Source organism: Branchiostoma belcheri, unplaced genomic scaffold, assembly GCF_001625305.1.
Source record: "Branchiostoma belcheri isolate BF01 breed outbred unplaced genomic scaffold, Haploidv18h27 scaffold12, whole genome shotgun sequence".
NCBI classification, from domain to species: domain Eukaryota; kingdom Metazoa; phylum Chordata; class Leptocardii; order Amphioxiformes; family Branchiostomatidae; genus Branchiostoma; species Branchiostoma belcheri.
This window is the reverse complement of record NW_017802602.1, coordinates 2530427-2547267: the sequence shown is the minus strand read 5'-3', so window position 1 is coordinate 2547267 and position 16841 is coordinate 2530427. Positions and strand designations below refer to the sequence as shown.

General features: G+C 44.5%; 2 protein-coding genes across 2 annotated transcripts in view; one reads left to right on the top strand and one right to left on the bottom strand.

Moving 5' to 3' along the window:
- The window catches only part of LOC109462667, a 23308-nt gene extending 23241 nt beyond the window's left edge, over positions 1 to 67 (top strand). The window contains exon 23 of the mRNA XM_019759227.1: positions 5 to 67. Within this exon, the coding sequence (XP_019614786.1) occupies positions 5 to 67 (63 nt within the window). The remainder of the gene's footprint in view (positions 1 to 4) is intronic.
- Positions 68 to 111: 44 nt separating this feature from the next.
- On the bottom strand, positions 112 to 16514 carry LOC109462666. The gene is given in 21 exon segments (XM_019759226.1): positions 112 to 132; positions 180 to 519; positions 1330 to 1453; positions 1897 to 1905; positions 1936 to 2086; positions 2428 to 2585; positions 2878 to 3187; positions 3595 to 3845; positions 4222 to 4341; positions 5003 to 5245; positions 6293 to 6463; positions 6698 to 6892; positions 7343 to 7519; positions 7983 to 8489; positions 8788 to 9325; positions 12084 to 12265; positions 14663 to 14839; positions 15416 to 15473; positions 15653 to 15816; positions 16125 to 16212; positions 16500 to 16514. Coding segments are annotated over 21 exon segments (3999 nt in total).
- Between the last annotated feature and the right edge of the window lie 327 nt (positions 16515 to 16841).

The window sequence follows — 16841 nt, the reverse complement described above, 5'->3', positions numbered from 1 at the left end:
GGAGGTGGAGGAGGTGGGCCTGCAGCAGGAGGTGGGCCTGCAGCAGGAGGTGGAGGAGGTGGAGTAGAAATAGAGATCCCTTCTGGCGACGCGGGTACCGATGTTGAGACCTTATACTGAAGTGGCGTAGTGCTGGGTGAGGAGATCAGAAAGTCTGAAGACGGCGGAGTGCCGGGGACCTCCCCCATGGCATCCGTTCTGAGAGACACAACAGTCTCGTGACCAGACGATTCCTCGATCATCTCCTCATCATCAGTACGACTTTCGGTCCCCTTTCGGTACTGTTTGGGGCGTATCTTTGCGCCTATCTTGTCTACAACGCCTGCCTTGATGCTCTGCATCGCTCCCCCCGCTGTCTTGACGATCTTGCTCTGCCCAGCTCTCTGGACCGCCTCTCCGGCTGTTCTGACGACCCTGCTCTGTCCAGCTCTTTGCACCGCCTCTCCTGCCTTCCTGACGATCTTGCTCTTTCCAGCCTTGTCGACCATTTGGCTATAGAGTCTTCCAAGGAATGGAAACCTGTAAAAGATTTCATTGTTTTCTGTATGCTGTTTGACTAGGGCAACGTGCACTAGTACTGTTTCAAAGGATTTATTTACATGAAGTCACGAAACGTGAGCTTTATATAGAGTGGAAAAGAGCACATTAAACGTAATCTGTTGTATTCTTGCCCCATGGCCATTCTTGAAAGATGGTGTCAGATGTGGGATTTCTCACAGAAAGAACGGACACTTTAGTTAGTGAGGACAAATACGAACGAACTACGCGGCTGTCTACAACCTTATGGTGTGGTAGATCAGTCAAACGCTGTTATATAGAACAACCCTATTATATAGACTGTGTGCCCCTCAATTAGAGGGACAAGTCTCCAACGGCAGTTGTCTTCAGCTGGCGGACGAAAGTAGCGCCAGGCGGGCTGATGTGATCAAGGCGGAACTTGAGCGTAACCAAGGCATCCGGCAGCTCGCTGCAAGCATCCCAACCGGAACCAGCACGTTTCCCTCAATATGGATCCGCTGGGGAAGACGGATGCCCAAGTGTATGGGTCTCCACCTTAAACAAATTCACGCGAAGGCCACCGTGTCAACTGTAACCCTCACTCAGGTGTAGGGACTGACACGGTAATCCTATTCGGAAAGTCTGTATCTGTATATCTGTACATGAATCTGTATCTGTGCATGACTATGTATCTGTACGTGAATCTGTATCCGATTGCAAATAAAGATCACGAGTGATTGCCATAGATAGTATAGACTGAATGTTTCATCTCTGTGACTATTGCTCACAGCCATCTTCGATCGTAAATAACATGCAAAGAACTATGCTCACCTCTCTTGGCAGCAGCGGATCCTAGCAGCACAGCAGACACAGATGACAACAAGAAAGGGCACCAGTAGTACCAGCAGTATGACTTCCAGTACTAGATTGTCCTCCTCGGTCGCTGTCATTTTGCCTGTAAGAAAAATTTAATGACTGTTTTTTTTATTTATATATTCCAACATTTCAAAGACTAGACATAGTGACAGCACACACACCAACGCAGAGGACGGATACAGGACAATGCAATACTCATTTTCACTTGAGTCTAGTGGGGAAAGTCGTGTTAAGTGCCTTTCCCAAGGGCACGAGATCGGTGGCATGTCAGTACTAAACCCGGGACCTTTTGGTTCCGAGTCGAGCACGCTGCCGCTACGCCACACGACCGCGCGTTTGTTTCTTGTCACACGTGCATTGTGCTAACAGATTTAATGAATGATTAAGTCAATCCGTTTGACATAATATAACCACTCCTACAAGCTTCGAAGTAGAAATATGTTTTCTTTCTGCGATGACCTCCATCAAGACCCCCACCACCTACCCCTCCTAGATTCCAACTCTATATTCATTTTCTTTTACGTTTGACTTCTAGTTTAACCCTTAGTTTCATTCTCTCACCTGTAGCTAGGACAGATGTCTCCACAAGTATTCCGTATGCATGTGTTACGAATGCCCTTCCTCCATGTACCACCAGGCAGGAGTAGCTACCAGTCATGCTGGAATGCAGGTCCCTCAAGTGTAGCGTGGTCACGTATTTATTGTCAGGTTCCTACAACATGCAGAAACAATTTTCACTAACAGTTTGATCAAAAACAGCATGCTAGTTTAAAGGTTCCAAACGATGCAAAAATAGTACGTTTTAACGTTTTTACGTAATAAGTTTAGCCAGCATAATCAGGCATACATATTGTACTGTGATAATAACGTTTGAAATGTATACTTATTCTTGACATTTTCAAGAAAATAGTAGTCGAAACATGTTACATATTTTCCTATATCTAAAGGTTCAGTTCAACATGCTAACAACAGAAAGTACCATAAGGCCATTGGCATTATTGTGCATTTGTATGCTGACTTGAAGGCTAATACAAAGAGAAACACTTTACTCACCTCTTTAGTTATGCTGACGAATTCGCCCTCTTGTTGCCTTCGGTCTTCCTTCATCCATATGACATGTGGTTTTGAGAGGTTTTTCCCCTCAATAAAGCTGTAGTCACACCGTAGCTTGAGAGACGAATCATCACTGGCCACTATCTCTGAATAGTGGGCTGGAATATGCGGTGGAACTGTTAGAAACTAGCCTGGTTACCAAACCTATTATAGCTCCAAAGTCCTACAGCCTATCTATTTGCGAGAGAAATCGTAGGACTCGGGAGCTATAATAGGTTTGGTAACCAGGCTAGATAGAAACGCTATCATGTTTTGACAAAAATGACTTGTAAATTATTGGACTCTGCATCGCTGTAAAGAATCGCTGTATAGACATAGGCATCATAACATACGGAAGACATACATTCTCTTTACGTTTCCAGGCAAGTTATGAGTTTTCATATATGTTACCTGCTTTCGTCGTAGTGGCCGAATTAAGCAGCTGCCCTCGTTTTTGAAGAGCCATGTCAGCCATTTTGAATTCCTTGCCGTAGACCTTAACGCTATAAATAGCACCCTTGAACCCCCTCTTCTCTGGAACATGCTTATTCTTGATCAGATCCTTCCATAACGCTTCTGTTACGCCCCCTATCATGAGCGAGGGGCCCGGTTGGTACTGCATCCCTTCGCAGGACAACTGCGTTGCCGGTCCGCTGTTGATCCTCATCTCCGCGTCCCCTCGTTTTGTGATCGTCAGTTGGAGATGCACCCAGCTCTTTAGCTGAAATTTACCACAGGTGCATCAATTTAGAGCAAAACTACACATGCAGCCAAAATAAAGTATACACACCTTTTTGAAATTTACCAGGTACGCATCGCTGAATACAAAAACTACGTGTGCAACAAAATAAACTATACATATACAATATGATTAATAAACATGTTTTATACATTTGTCTGACAACGTACAATAGTATAACCTTAATATTAATGAGTAAGTCAAAGACATTTTTTGGACAACGTACAATATTATAACAGACTTTACGGTCACCATATTGAAGTGCAATTGTTCTCACGCAAGAGCGGTTTCTGACGAGAACGCGCAAGGCTGCCGTCGGTATCAAATTCTTCTGAGAACCTTTGTGATAAACGGTATTAGGTACAAAGTTGTTGGTCGATGTAACTTACTTTCAGTTCTTCACTAGAAGTTTGAATATCCTCCCCGTCTAAGCCCAGCTTCAGCACGACGCGGTTATTACTGAGGAGGAGTATGATGTAGGTGCTCCGCTCAGTCCCTTTGTTGAAAAGCAGCAAGCCTTCCCCCTCCGATGGCATCAGAACCATGGAGATGGTAAAGGACCCTTGCGCAGCCTTCGGGGTTGTGACTGGAATCTCTGCATACTCCTCACCGGAAAACAACAACGAAGCAGCGACTAGATCTGCAAAGAATTTTTTAAAAATTACCTAAGAGCTCCTGGATGCAAATGAGAAACGAGTACTGACGAGAAAAATCAAGACTTTACGACGTCGTAGCATCCACGAGGCCAAAGACGATCAGCCAAAACATTGTCAGCTAAGTTATTACATACTAGTAGTTGCGTACAAGAAAACTCAAATATCCTGATCATCCATATGCCTCGCTCACTTACTCACTCACTCACTAACTCAATCAATCACTCAGTCCTAGTGAGTGAGTGAGTGAGTGAGTGAGTTACTAATTCATCTATTACCATATTTTTTAATTTTCAGACAGATGGGTTAGCCCCATCAAATTGTCTCAAGTTGTTTTGTTGTTTTCATAAGTTTCTTCCACACCTGTTTTTTCGTCAGCTGAGTTGTGCCCCTCGACGGGAATCCTGTCCCCCTTCCAGGGGTACTCCTTCAGGCTGAACTGTTGGTAGTTCAGCCACAGGTCACAAACCTTCCCTTGCAAGCCTGACAAACAGAAATAACCACAATCTTCTGGCATTTTTGTATGTGTGGCAACATGGAATGATTTTTTATTTTTTTTTTTATTTTCGAAAATTGCGACATTCACAATACAGTGGCCACCCTGGCAGCAGAGCTGATGGCGGGGGCCACAGACAGACATGACTACATGACTATACATACATTGTTGATTAACATATATGTTATTATATTTACAATACTAATTAAATACTAATGATTTTTTGGATGCATTAATTTGTGTGTACACTTGTACGAAAGACATTTGAACAGAATGGTAGCATGTGACTCATAAATGAAAAAAAAAGACTCTAGAATCCTTATCAATCGAAAATGTTGTATTAAGAAGTACCAGTTTTGAAGAAGGAATCCATCGAGTATGCAAGAGCGCCGCCAAGGAAAAGTTGTCCTCCAAAGCTGGCTCCTGGATGTTCAACACTGAACAATTTTTCTCGAATCTCTCCATCGTTTACTCGCAGTGACGCCCTCTCTCCGGCTATGGTGGCAACGACGTCATTCCAAGCATCAATCTGGCAGAAAAAAAAATTTAGTGTGAAGTTGGCATGTCGGCAGAACGTGCTGTGCCTGCGCGAAACATCAGAATTTTGATCGACAGACAGGAGCGGTTTATTTACCTTTGGTTCGTCACCGAGTACATCCACTTCGTCTTCGCCAAGAACCACCTTAAAGACAATGAGCCCCTCCTTCAACCCAAGCTCTATCATCACATCGTCTTCTTCACGCTCTTTTTCCGACGAGGTCCACAGCAGGAGGCCGTCTCCGGTGTACGGAAAGAAACGGACGAAGGCCCGCCAGACGTGGGCCGGGTGAGTCGGTGCTGGGTACATCAGGTAGGAATTTTTGCTGAAGATTCGCGTGGTCCCGTCAGTTTCTGTGCAGGAGGCAGGCGACATTTAAATAAGCGTTTGTCAATAAGCCATTTCACAGTGCCGAGTGCGCATGTGCTAGTTGTGATGCATTTATAATGAATGAATGAAGACCTTTATTGTACATTTGTGTTCTACAGAACTAAGTACCGGTCGCATGGGTACAGAACGGAATATGTTCAAAGTTTAAGCCCCCGACATGCGCGACTTGAACTACTGAATAGTTATATGTAACGATAACGTTATATATTTCAAAAAGTCATGGTTTGACGTGTGCAGATACATAGCCTGGGTACCATCCCCAGTAGTATATTCGCAAACTCTATAACTGGGTCTGGACTTGCACACATATGTAGCGTCTGGAGTCTAAATATTCGTTCAGATTTTGAACGAGCGCGCTGATTGGTCCTACTCGTCTAAGCCCTTTTTTGGGTGTGTACATATTAGGTAAGGGCTGTTCGGATGTCCGAACGGCGACGTTAGCGTCCGTTCGAACGTCCGAACGCCTTATCATCAACATGTCCGACGGCGAACCGAACGCTACAGCGCACATGATATAGCCGTAGTCAGTCTTTCCGCGATAAATCATCAACATGGCTGACGCACAAGCCGCTCAGCTCACGGAGGTTTGATTGTTCACCTCGCAATCACGTCCGTTTTGGACGATTTAGACGGAATATCGTCGCTCAAAAACGAGCAAAAAGATGCATTGAATAATTTCGTTCGTGATGTTTTGGGCGTCCTACCGGTAAAAAAAAAGAACGCACCGAGAAAAGAAACACTCGCACGAAGATCTGTGTTTACAAAACAACAAACATCACTTGAATAATGCAGGCGCGACATTGGCCGTCGCCTCTGAGGCTTAGCCAATCAAATGAAGCCCCGCTGCTCGGGCTAGCTCATTACGTGACGTCATGACCAATCGTTTTATATGTGTGCAAGTCCAGACCCAGTTATAGAGTTTGCGAATATACTACTGGGGATGGTACCCAGGCTAGCAGATACATGCATACAACATTACACATCATTAACAGTCATGGTTTGAATTTTACCTATGCAGGGCGGTATTGAGCAGTGTTCCACCTCTGTCCCCTGTCCCTCGCACTCTTTCCCGTCTCCAGACGGGGCCGGGTCGGTACAGGTCCGGTCCCGGGACCTCACACCCTCCCCGCACGTGGCCGTACAACCCGACCAAGACAACCAGCCCGCCCAGTTACCGTTTTCTAGGAATGAAGAAATATGTGGTATCGTTAGTCCGTGGAAATAATACAAAACGAAAACCCTGGAAATTCACTTGGATGGTGTGATAAGCAATTCAACTGTAGTCCTCCAACGATTGTATATTAAGTTGATATCTCATACTAGCCACCCACTTTTGTATTAGGTTAGCCTTATGAAAATGTAGTTGATATGGACTTTGGTGGTTCAAGCGACAATTTAGGCAAGAGTGAAGTCACCTGCACATTCGGCAACCTGACATTCCATGACTTCCACTCTCCTGCCTTTGCAGTTCAGATTTGTGTCGATAAAGAGCTGTGTCACCCCAGGTTTGGTCATGCAGCCTCTCTTCCTCTGCCGGTACCCCATGTCGCAGGTGCGGTCACACGGTTGCCATGACTCCCACGACTGCCACTGCCACTTGTGGTCTTCACCTGCGATCATGTATACAAGGCTTCAGTAATCTACGAGCAGATCCTAGGGTGGCAAGAGAGGGTCCAACACGCCTTGGGTGTCAGATTGGACCCTCTCTGGCGACTGGACACTGGATGGCCAATTTGATACTGACTTTTGCCACCCTAGAAAAGTTGTCACAGAGTTGTCTTTTAGTTCTGGGTACGGAAGCATTACTATGGGTACGTGCCACTGGTTGTATCTGTGGGTTTGCGTGTATGCTTGCGAGTAGTTGGGCAGAAAGACAGGAGGTCAAAAGGCTAGACACAGGAAATGGGGTGAACATGAAGGTCCTAGAATTAAATTGGCGATGAAGATGGTACATTGACAAACGATAGCTTTGATAACTCAACTGTCATCAACACAGTTCTTCTGTTTTACAAAACAGTCTCTGAATGAAACCCATTTTACTAACAGATGCCCAAACCTACCGCTGTTGGGACACTCGCTCTTCTGACACGCCTTCTCCTCCCGATCCGGACCTTCGCACATCTGTCCGCCGTGCCGGGGCGCAGGGTTGGCACACACCCTGTTACGGGACGTCGTGCCCTCCCCACATGTCAGGGAACATTCCGTCCATTCGGACCAATCGCTAAAGCCACCATGAACTGGAGAAGATATGTGTCATAGTTTGTATGGTTAGAGAAAAAAATTAAGCAAACACTCTATGAAAATTTGGAAAAGCCCAACCCTTTTCAACTACAAAAACTGATCAATACATAAAACTTCTGCATTGTGGCAATCCTAGAATAAGAACAAAACACGAAATTCGTAGATCTAGAGGCTAAAGAGTGAGTGAGTGAGTGAGTGAGTGAGTGAGTGTGTTAGTGAGTGAGTGGGAGGGTGGGTGAGTGAGTGAGTGAGTGAGTGTGTGTGGCTGGGTGAGAGTGTGTGAGTGAGTGAGTGGGTGGGTGAGTGAGTGGGTTAGTGAGTGAGTGGGTTAGTGAGTGAGTGGGTTAGTGAGTGAGTGAGTGAGTGAGTGAGTGAGTGAGTGTGTGTGAATGAGTGAGGGAATGCGTGAGTAAGAGGCTATGATAAGTGTTTTAACAGACACAACGATACTTTGCTAACCTGGACATGGCTGTATGTTGCAGAGCTGGACATCACGAATGTCTCCTCTGCACCTCCGCTCCTTCCAGAGACAGTCCCGCTGTCTTCTCCTGATCCCGTCCTCGCAGCTCCTTGAGCAAGTCGTCCACTTCCCCCAGTTTGACAGGTAAGCCATGTCCTCACTCTGCTCTCCGGCTTTCTCCAGAAAACTTGGGAGAACCAACATCCCTTCCGACGTGGTTTTGGACTCTTCGTCGGTCAGTTCTGCGATCACCTCTCCTTCTACTTCCGGACCGGCGATGTCTCCGTGTGATGTGTGTTGGAAGTCGTGATCTCCGTATGCCTCGCTTTGAACGTAGTCTTCATCCCTAGGCACAGAACTTGGTCCTTGAACGACCTTCTCCGCCACAGATTGCTGTCCCTGAACTACGTTTTCATCCATAGATTGCTGTCCATGATTACCATCTATAGATTGTTCTTCATCCATGAGATCTTGCACCTCCTTCGTCTCTCTTTTGTGCCGGGCACCTAAAACGTAAAAATCAACATCGGTTGGCTTGATGAATGGTAAAAACAGAATGATACTTGTAAACTTCTCTGAAGTGTGTCGACGTCAACACGACGTCACACTAATTAACCGCGACGGGGGACGACCTTGTCTACAAGATACCTTTGACCCAGTGTTGACGTCACACTTCATAGAAACCACGTGACAAGTCTCACTGGGTCAGTCTACTGATGAAGACCAGAGTGACTGGTCGAAAGCTCTAGGTGAGAACAAAAGTGTGTTGGAACAAAAGTTTTACCTTTAAATAAACAGACTTACCTTCCTCTTCACACGGCACGTTCACGGCTCTCACCAGGAGTCGCGGCCCTGGGCAATCCTTCCCGTGAGCCTGTGGGGCTGGGTGGTTACACGTTCGGAACCGTCCTTGCTTCCCCTCCCCGCAGTCACTCGTGGACACTGACCACTCGCTCCAGCCGCTCCAGCCGCCATCAACTACACGTTTATTATGTTTACCGAAGGAAAACATATGGTTTTACTCAGTTTCTTCCTTAAAGCCTTGTCAGTTGCTATAACCACCGAATAAAGCCATTGAGTGAGCGCAGCGAACGAGGTAAAGGTCATAGTCATGTAGTGACGTTACAGAATGATACCTCTGATTTGGTGACCTACCCTGACATGGCGGCAGAGTACACAGCTCTTCAGCAGTCGCCACTACGTCGCCTTCGGCTTGGTTCTGCGGACAGCCCTCGACGGCCTTAGGACAGGTCATCTCACGCTGTCTGGTACCGATGCTGCAGTAAGGCTCTCCCTGACACTGGCCCCAGGGCGACCATGTATACATCCACTCCTTCGCGTCATCTGAACAGACGGAGCAAGAAAGTTTATATTTCCGGTCCGGCAAGCGTTTTGGGCTCATCTTAATCGGTTTGGGTTCATCTTAATGCTTTTTTTAAAATATATATTCTAACATTTCATGACTAGACGTGGTGACAGCACACTCAAGTTATATCAACCTATTTTATACTGCCACCAACGCAGAGGACGAATACAGGACAATTAATGTTACATGTAACTGGAACTGTGTGTGGATGTTAGGGGTGTGTATGGTGGATATTACACGTCTTCCTGAAATTCCTCATACACACATATAAGAAACATCTGACCGCTTCCAAAATCATATCCTGTTGCTTGAGTAACTGGCGTATCTTATTACCTGGATGTCTCACCTTCATCGACATAAGAAATAATACCTCTGTTTTTCATGGAGGTCCTTATAGTCTAAATGAAGTACTTCAGAAGTCACTTCGTGAAAGATCTTCTATCAGTTCAATATATTTGTACAAAAACAATTCTTGCGGCAGTGTGAAACAATTTCACACCCAAAATGTTATGCCACGTCAGGTGTTCCTTACTGTGGTACCTTTACAACTTATTTTTCACATAATTCTTAAGAAAAATTAAAATTTGGAAGACACAATATACCCACCATTACAGAAGACGTTCAGATTCGGATTGTCGCGCCACTCGTTATCCTGAGTTTCAGAAATTCTGTCAATCTTGGCCGGATGCTGACCAAGTGGCCCAAACGCAACGAGGAAACATTGTGCTACACCAACTTTGTAGCCGAAACACCACTGTTGCCGTCCCCTGTCCTCGAGGTAGGTATGTTTCATAGAGTAGAGGTAGCATTTGCCACCACACTCCTTGTTCGGTTTGCTGACGAACGCGGGAAGATTGTTGGATGTCTCTTCTGTCATGCTGTACATCGTAAAGGCTGGGAGGAGAGTCTTGTCTACTGGAGTCCCTTCCAGAACTAAAGCGGCGCAAACTGGGAAGAACAAATCAAACAAGACATTGGAGATTTCAGACTTTTTGTGTGGAGCCAAATCTTTGATCGTGAGAGGTCAGGTGTTTAGGACCAGGGTTAGGGTTGGTATTGGTATTAGAGTTAGGGTTAGGGTTAGGGTTAGTGTTAGAGTTAGGGTTAGGGTTGGTGTTAGAGTTAGAGTTAGGGTTGGGGTTGGTATTAGAGTTACGGTTAGGATTGGTGTTAGAGTTAGGGTTAGGGTTGGTGTTAGAGTTAGGGTTAGGGTTGGTATTAGAGTTAGGGTTAGGGTTGGGATCATTGTTCAGGGCTAGGATAGGCTTACGATTAGGGTTAGGGTTAGGTTCAATATAAGGTACAAAAAAATTCTTGCGGCAGTGTGAAACAATTTCACACCCAAAATGTTATGCTTTAACAACTTATTTTTCGCATTTCTTAAACAAAATTTGGAAGAAACAGTATACCCACCATAATAACAGCTGACTTTTAGATCCGGATTCTTGGTAAACTCTCCATTCACAGATTCAAACATGACGTTAATCTTGGTCGGATGCTGACGAAATGGCCCATACCCAACGATTAAACAAGTGTTTTCACCAACTTTGAGGCCAAAACACCACACGGACCCTCCCTTTTCCTCGATTTGTGTTTTTCCCAAAGAGTAGAGGTAGCATGGGCCCGTACAGACGCTGTTCGGTTTGCTGGCGAACGCGGGAAGATTGTTGGATGTCTCTTCTATCATGCTGTACACTGTCATGATGGCGGCTACAGCCAACCTTATTGGAGTCCCTTCCAGAAGCACGCCGTCGCAATCTAGGAAGAACAAATCAAACAAATTGGAGATTTTAGATTTCCGATATTGAGCCAAATCATTGATCTGTCACTAACGTGAGAGGTCAGGTGTTTATGACCAGGGTTAGGGATAGGGTTGGGTCATTGTTCAAAACGATTAGGGATAGGTTAGTTTTAGTCTCCCACATCACGACTAAATCCCTCCCACCCATTTTCTAAGGTATATTGAAAACCCCCAAGATTATTTGGCAGGCTCAAAAATCATATCGCAATCTAGGAAGAACAAATCAAACTAGAGAAGTAAAATTTGCAAAGCAAATGCATAATGTTTACCTTCGGACATGGTCTGCCCTGTTAAATTTTTACTCAAACACTTTCACATACTAGTACATGTACAACGAGTATATGGTGACAGGAGTAGAGCAGAGCAGACCATGAAATTGCAACATTATGTCAACCAAAACCAGTCACCATGGTGGCAGACGTCAACAAATCATGTCATTGGCCAGGTCAGAGGTTAGTGTTTGGAACAGAAGAGGAAGAAGAAACTGAGTAAAAACAATATGTTTTCCTTCGGTAAACATAATAATGAATGAAAGACCTTTATTGTACGCCTGTGCTCTAACGAGCTAAGTACAGGTCATGGGTAGACAGGGTAAAAGAAAACAGTAATGACACTTACATACTATACAACCTAATGCGATCTACTATTTACAGGTTCAGCTTCTTCTCGCTTCTTTACGCAGTTAAAGATGTACGAACATATTGAGCTAATTAAACATAACAACAAATAGACCCATTCGACTTTCACGGATCGCATAAATTGCTTACGTCACAGGGGGGACATTTCGAATACAAACTACGTCACAGGGGGGACATTTCGAAAGTTCCTTTCACGGATCGCATAAACTGCATACGGCACAGAACAAAATAGCCTTAAATTCTTGTACAGGACTTATGAGGCTATTTGTGGATCTAAATAAAACTCAAACTCAAACTTACCGGAAGTACACTCGTCGTTCCTTGTGCACTGTTTGATCTCTACGGGCTGTCCCCGGCACCGCAAGCCGCCGTTCTGTGGCGCCGGGTCGGTGCAGTTCCGCTGCCGGACGGTAGAGCCCTGCCCACACTTCACGGAACAGGCACTCCACGGACCCCACTCAGACCACTGTCCGTCGACTTGGGAACAGAGAAACACGAACTGATGGTGTAAACTGGTCAGGGATTATCTAAGCCATATAAACAGATCTAGGCATTTTCTGACATAAGTAGGCATTTTCTGACAGATGTAGGCATTTTCTGACAGATGTAGGCATTTTCTGACATAAGTAGGCATTTTCTGACAGATGTAGGCATTTTCTGACATAAGTAGGCATTTTCTGACAGATGTAGGCATTTTCTGACAGATGTAGGCATTTTCTGACATAAGTAGGCATTTTCTGACAGATGTAGGCATTTTCTGACAGATCTAGGCATTTTCTGACAGATCTAGACATTTTCTGACAGATCTAGACATTTTCTGACAGATCTAGGCATTTTCTGGCAGATATAGGCATTTTCCGACAGATCTAGGCATTTTCTGACATAACTAGGCATTTTCTGACAGATCTAGGCATACATTTCTGAATGAGACCTGGTGTTACGTAATACAAAAAGGCCCAAGCACATGGAAAAATCATTTGAAGAGTCAGATGTTACAGGTAGCACCCGCTATCTTACAGACTAGTAATAGTGGAATGGCATTGTCCCAAACATTTGCAGCAATGCTGATTGGTTGACCTAAACGTGGTGATCCACGTCATGCTATAATTTACATAACTTGATGATTAGCACAATGTGGTATTTTACATAATGTAATGATTTACATAATGTCATATAAAATAATGTGATGCTTTACATAATCTGGTTACTTAGATAGTTTAGAGATCTACTTAATGAAAAACGCACCTCTGCATGATCTGGAATACTTATAGCAGGAGAGATCCGACCAGTAGGAATTCTGTTGGGTAAAAATTCAAACAAACAATTGTTTACCAATGCTTTGACAGTAAAATTTTATTTGGCGCAGTTGTATTCAAAACAACTCAGAACGTTCGATATCGGAAAGCTTTTACAGCAAATACACTTTCAGTACCATGGACAGATACATGCACAAAAGCCTGGATGTTCGTATTTTAGCTTAAATCTGAATTTTGTGACATTTCGGTGAAACACAAATGCAATTATTTAACTGAAAAAATATTTGTGATTAACTTCCACTTTTCAACATATTTGTGTCATTATCTTAGATTTCTGACTTGTATTGTTGACAATTAAATAGCCCACAAGAGGCACCCTCATTTTGTGACACCACCACGAAATAAGTGACTGAGAGACCAAGGCTCAAAAGGCTCGAATCTAGCCTACATAGATCCCTCAAAATTTCACGAGTCATATCAGTTTGATATGAGTATCTGTATAGCTGGTATAACCGCCTTTCGGCGTAACACACCAGCTTCGCAGGCACGCGGCGCGGCGGCAGCTGGCTACATCACACCGATCGACTTGTTACACCTAACCCTTGAACTTCTAACTCTAGACATAGTTTAGAGTACTCACGATTTCGTGTTTGTTTGGAAGTAAGTGCGTCACTTGGTCGTAACTGCACTTGGCGAAGACGCAGAGTTGTTCAAGCTGCGGATGAACAGCATGCACTTCGTTCAGACGATCTTTGGCAGCTTGCACCGAGGAGGCGTGGTGGCGGTGGTGGGCCTGTTTTTCATGGAGGCCCTTATAGGCTAAATGAAATGTTCCCTCACAAGTCATGAAATGTACACTTCGTGAGAGATTTTCTATCAGCTCAATATAAGGTACAAAAAAATTCTTGCGGCAGTGTGAAACAATTTCACACCCAAAATGTTATGCCACGTCAGGTGTTCCTTACTATGCAGTTGGTACCTTTACAACTTGTTTTTCGCATTTCTAAAGAGAAAAGTTGAAAAAAAAATAATATACCCACCTTTACAGATGACGTTCATATCCGGATTCTTGCGAAACCCTCCCTCCACAAATTCTCTCATGACAGTAATGTTGGCTGGAAGCTGACCAATTGGCCCCTGTCCGATGAAGAAACACTTCATTTCACCGACTTTGAAGCCGAAACACCACAGTCCCTTGTCCTCGTCGCCATGTAAGACAGAGAAAAGGTAGCATGGGCCTTTACAGATAGTGTTTGGTTTGCTGGCGAACACAGGCAGACCGTTGGATTCCCCGTCTATCATGCTGTACACCGTCATGGTGGGGAGGAGAGCCTCGTTTACCGGAGTCCCTTTCAGAAGCACAGCGGCGCAAACTAGGAAGAACAAATCAAACAAGACATTGGAGATTTCAGCGTTGACGTCACACTTCAAAGAAGCCACGTGACAAGCTTCACTGGGTCAGTCTACTGAGGAAGACCAGAGTGACTGGTCGGAAGCTCTAAGTGAGAGAATTTTTTGTGTTGGACCAAAAGTTTTAACTTTAAACATGCAACTACCAACACAGATGAACTTTCATGATAGTATAAGGTTTTAATGACATATGAAGTTTAACCCTTACCCTTTTCTGGACACGGTCTGTCCTCGCAGCGCAGTGTATCGATGGCCAGGCCGTCACACGGATAGCCGCCGTTCTGGGGGAGCGGGTTGGAACACGTCCTCCTGCGGTGTTGGAGGCCCGGGCCGCAGGTCAGACTACAGATGTCCCACTCGCTCCACTGCGTCCAGCCACCGTCAACTGTGAGGAGATCATTTTATAAGCGTTGGAACGTGCGTGTAGCCTACATGTAGGTAGTTCAGTGGTATTAATAAAAAGACAATGTCTCTTTATCTGTATAGCCGGTATAACCGCCCTTCTGCTTAACACACCAGCTTCTGTATCTGTATAGCCAGTATAACCGCCCTTCGGCGTAACACACCAGCTTCTGTATCTGTAGAGCCGGTATAGCCGCCCTTCGGCATAACACACCAGCTTCTGTATCTGTATAGCTGGTATAACCACCCTTCGGCGTAACACACCAGCTTCGCAGCACGCACTCGACTTGTTACACCTAACGTCTCTGGGACAAAGAATTTGTGAGTTCGCGATCCGGGTTGTTGTCGCTACTAGAAAGGGACGTTGCACATACACTCAACACTACAGAAATGGACTGGATTGGTACATCATGTGTTTAAACATTATATTAGTAACGTTAGAACAATTCCAATGTCTGTGGGTCAGACATACGACCATACAAACGCACATTTCAGATTCTTCACAGAACCTTCACAGATTCTTCACGAAAAATCCCTAATTACAATATTATCCTTTTACCTGGGCAATCCGAGGGTTGCTTCTTCACTGTACAGCGATAAGTTGCCCAGAAGCGGTCCTGGAAAAGAAATTTAAAGCAGAGCCAAATGAAATATGATCATTAAACATTACATGACGCTACGCAGTCCCTTACATGTCGCTTTTAAAATTTTTCTGTTGGTAAGCGTGCAGACAAACAAACAAACAAACAAACAAACAAACAAACAATCGATGCAGTGACCTAATTATCAGACTTACATGATTTGCTTTCTTGATGTCCTCTGACTCCCACATGTCGCTGTTGTGTTTTGACAGCTCGTGGTCTTCACAGAAATGTTTGATGCAGTCCGAGAAAAACGTGTCTCTGGCTTCGTCCTTGAGGTACAGAAGCATCTTAGCCATCTCCTTGTTAGACTCGATGTCTATGACACTTTCTGGTAGAAGAAATAAGATCCGTGGCGTTATATTTGTTTTGTAACACAGGAACCAAGAATATAATTCGACGAAAGGTAACCATCAACCCGTTAGCCATTCCACCAACCCAGCTACACACACACACACGCACGCACGCACGCACGCACATGCAAACGCGCACACACACACACACACACACACACACACACACACACACACACACACACACACACACACACACACACACACACACACACACACACAAACAAAATCACACTCACACCCACAATACTATCACTTTCCAGATTTTTCTTACCTTCATCTTCCTCCGCTGAACATGCTGACAGGAGAAAAATCAGGATGACAGAAATGAAAATAAACAAAACTTGTGGCGCCCACTTCACCTGTAAGTGTAACACAAAAATGTTATAGGGTAACGTTATAATTTCTCCATACAGTCCACAATGCACAGACTTAAAAACATCTGGAACAAATGACAGGTCTATGATATACTTGAGTACACAAAGCTCTTACCATCGTGCATCTACTAGTAATGTGTTAAAACTTGCTGCACTTCTTGAAGCCGCTCCAAAAGTTCGCTACCGGACATTTTAGACCTCTGGAAATAAACTGCCGACTTGGCGTGACAAATCGTTTTTTCACACCGGCTTATTTTACCGAGTAAACAAACATAACCTGCCACCATTACCGATTTAACCTGATTTTAACGGCGTCTTCCGTTTCGAATCGATGTTCTGAAATATTTTTGGGTCGATCGAAGCCTGAACACGTGACGTGTTCGAATGTTCGAACATACCATGGTTCGAAGTTCAGTGAACTTTGCGTTCGGGTCAAATGATAAATTTATCTATTTTCTTAATTCCCTCCAAAAGGACTCATATTTCGTGGCCACTTTTCTTGTAATCTTTTTAAAATGACCAATGCTTAAAAAGTTCATAATTCATAGTTTGAAACAGTCTGGCTTGTTGGCACTGTGGCTTCTGTGTTAGTATTTGCACCCATCAAAGAACGA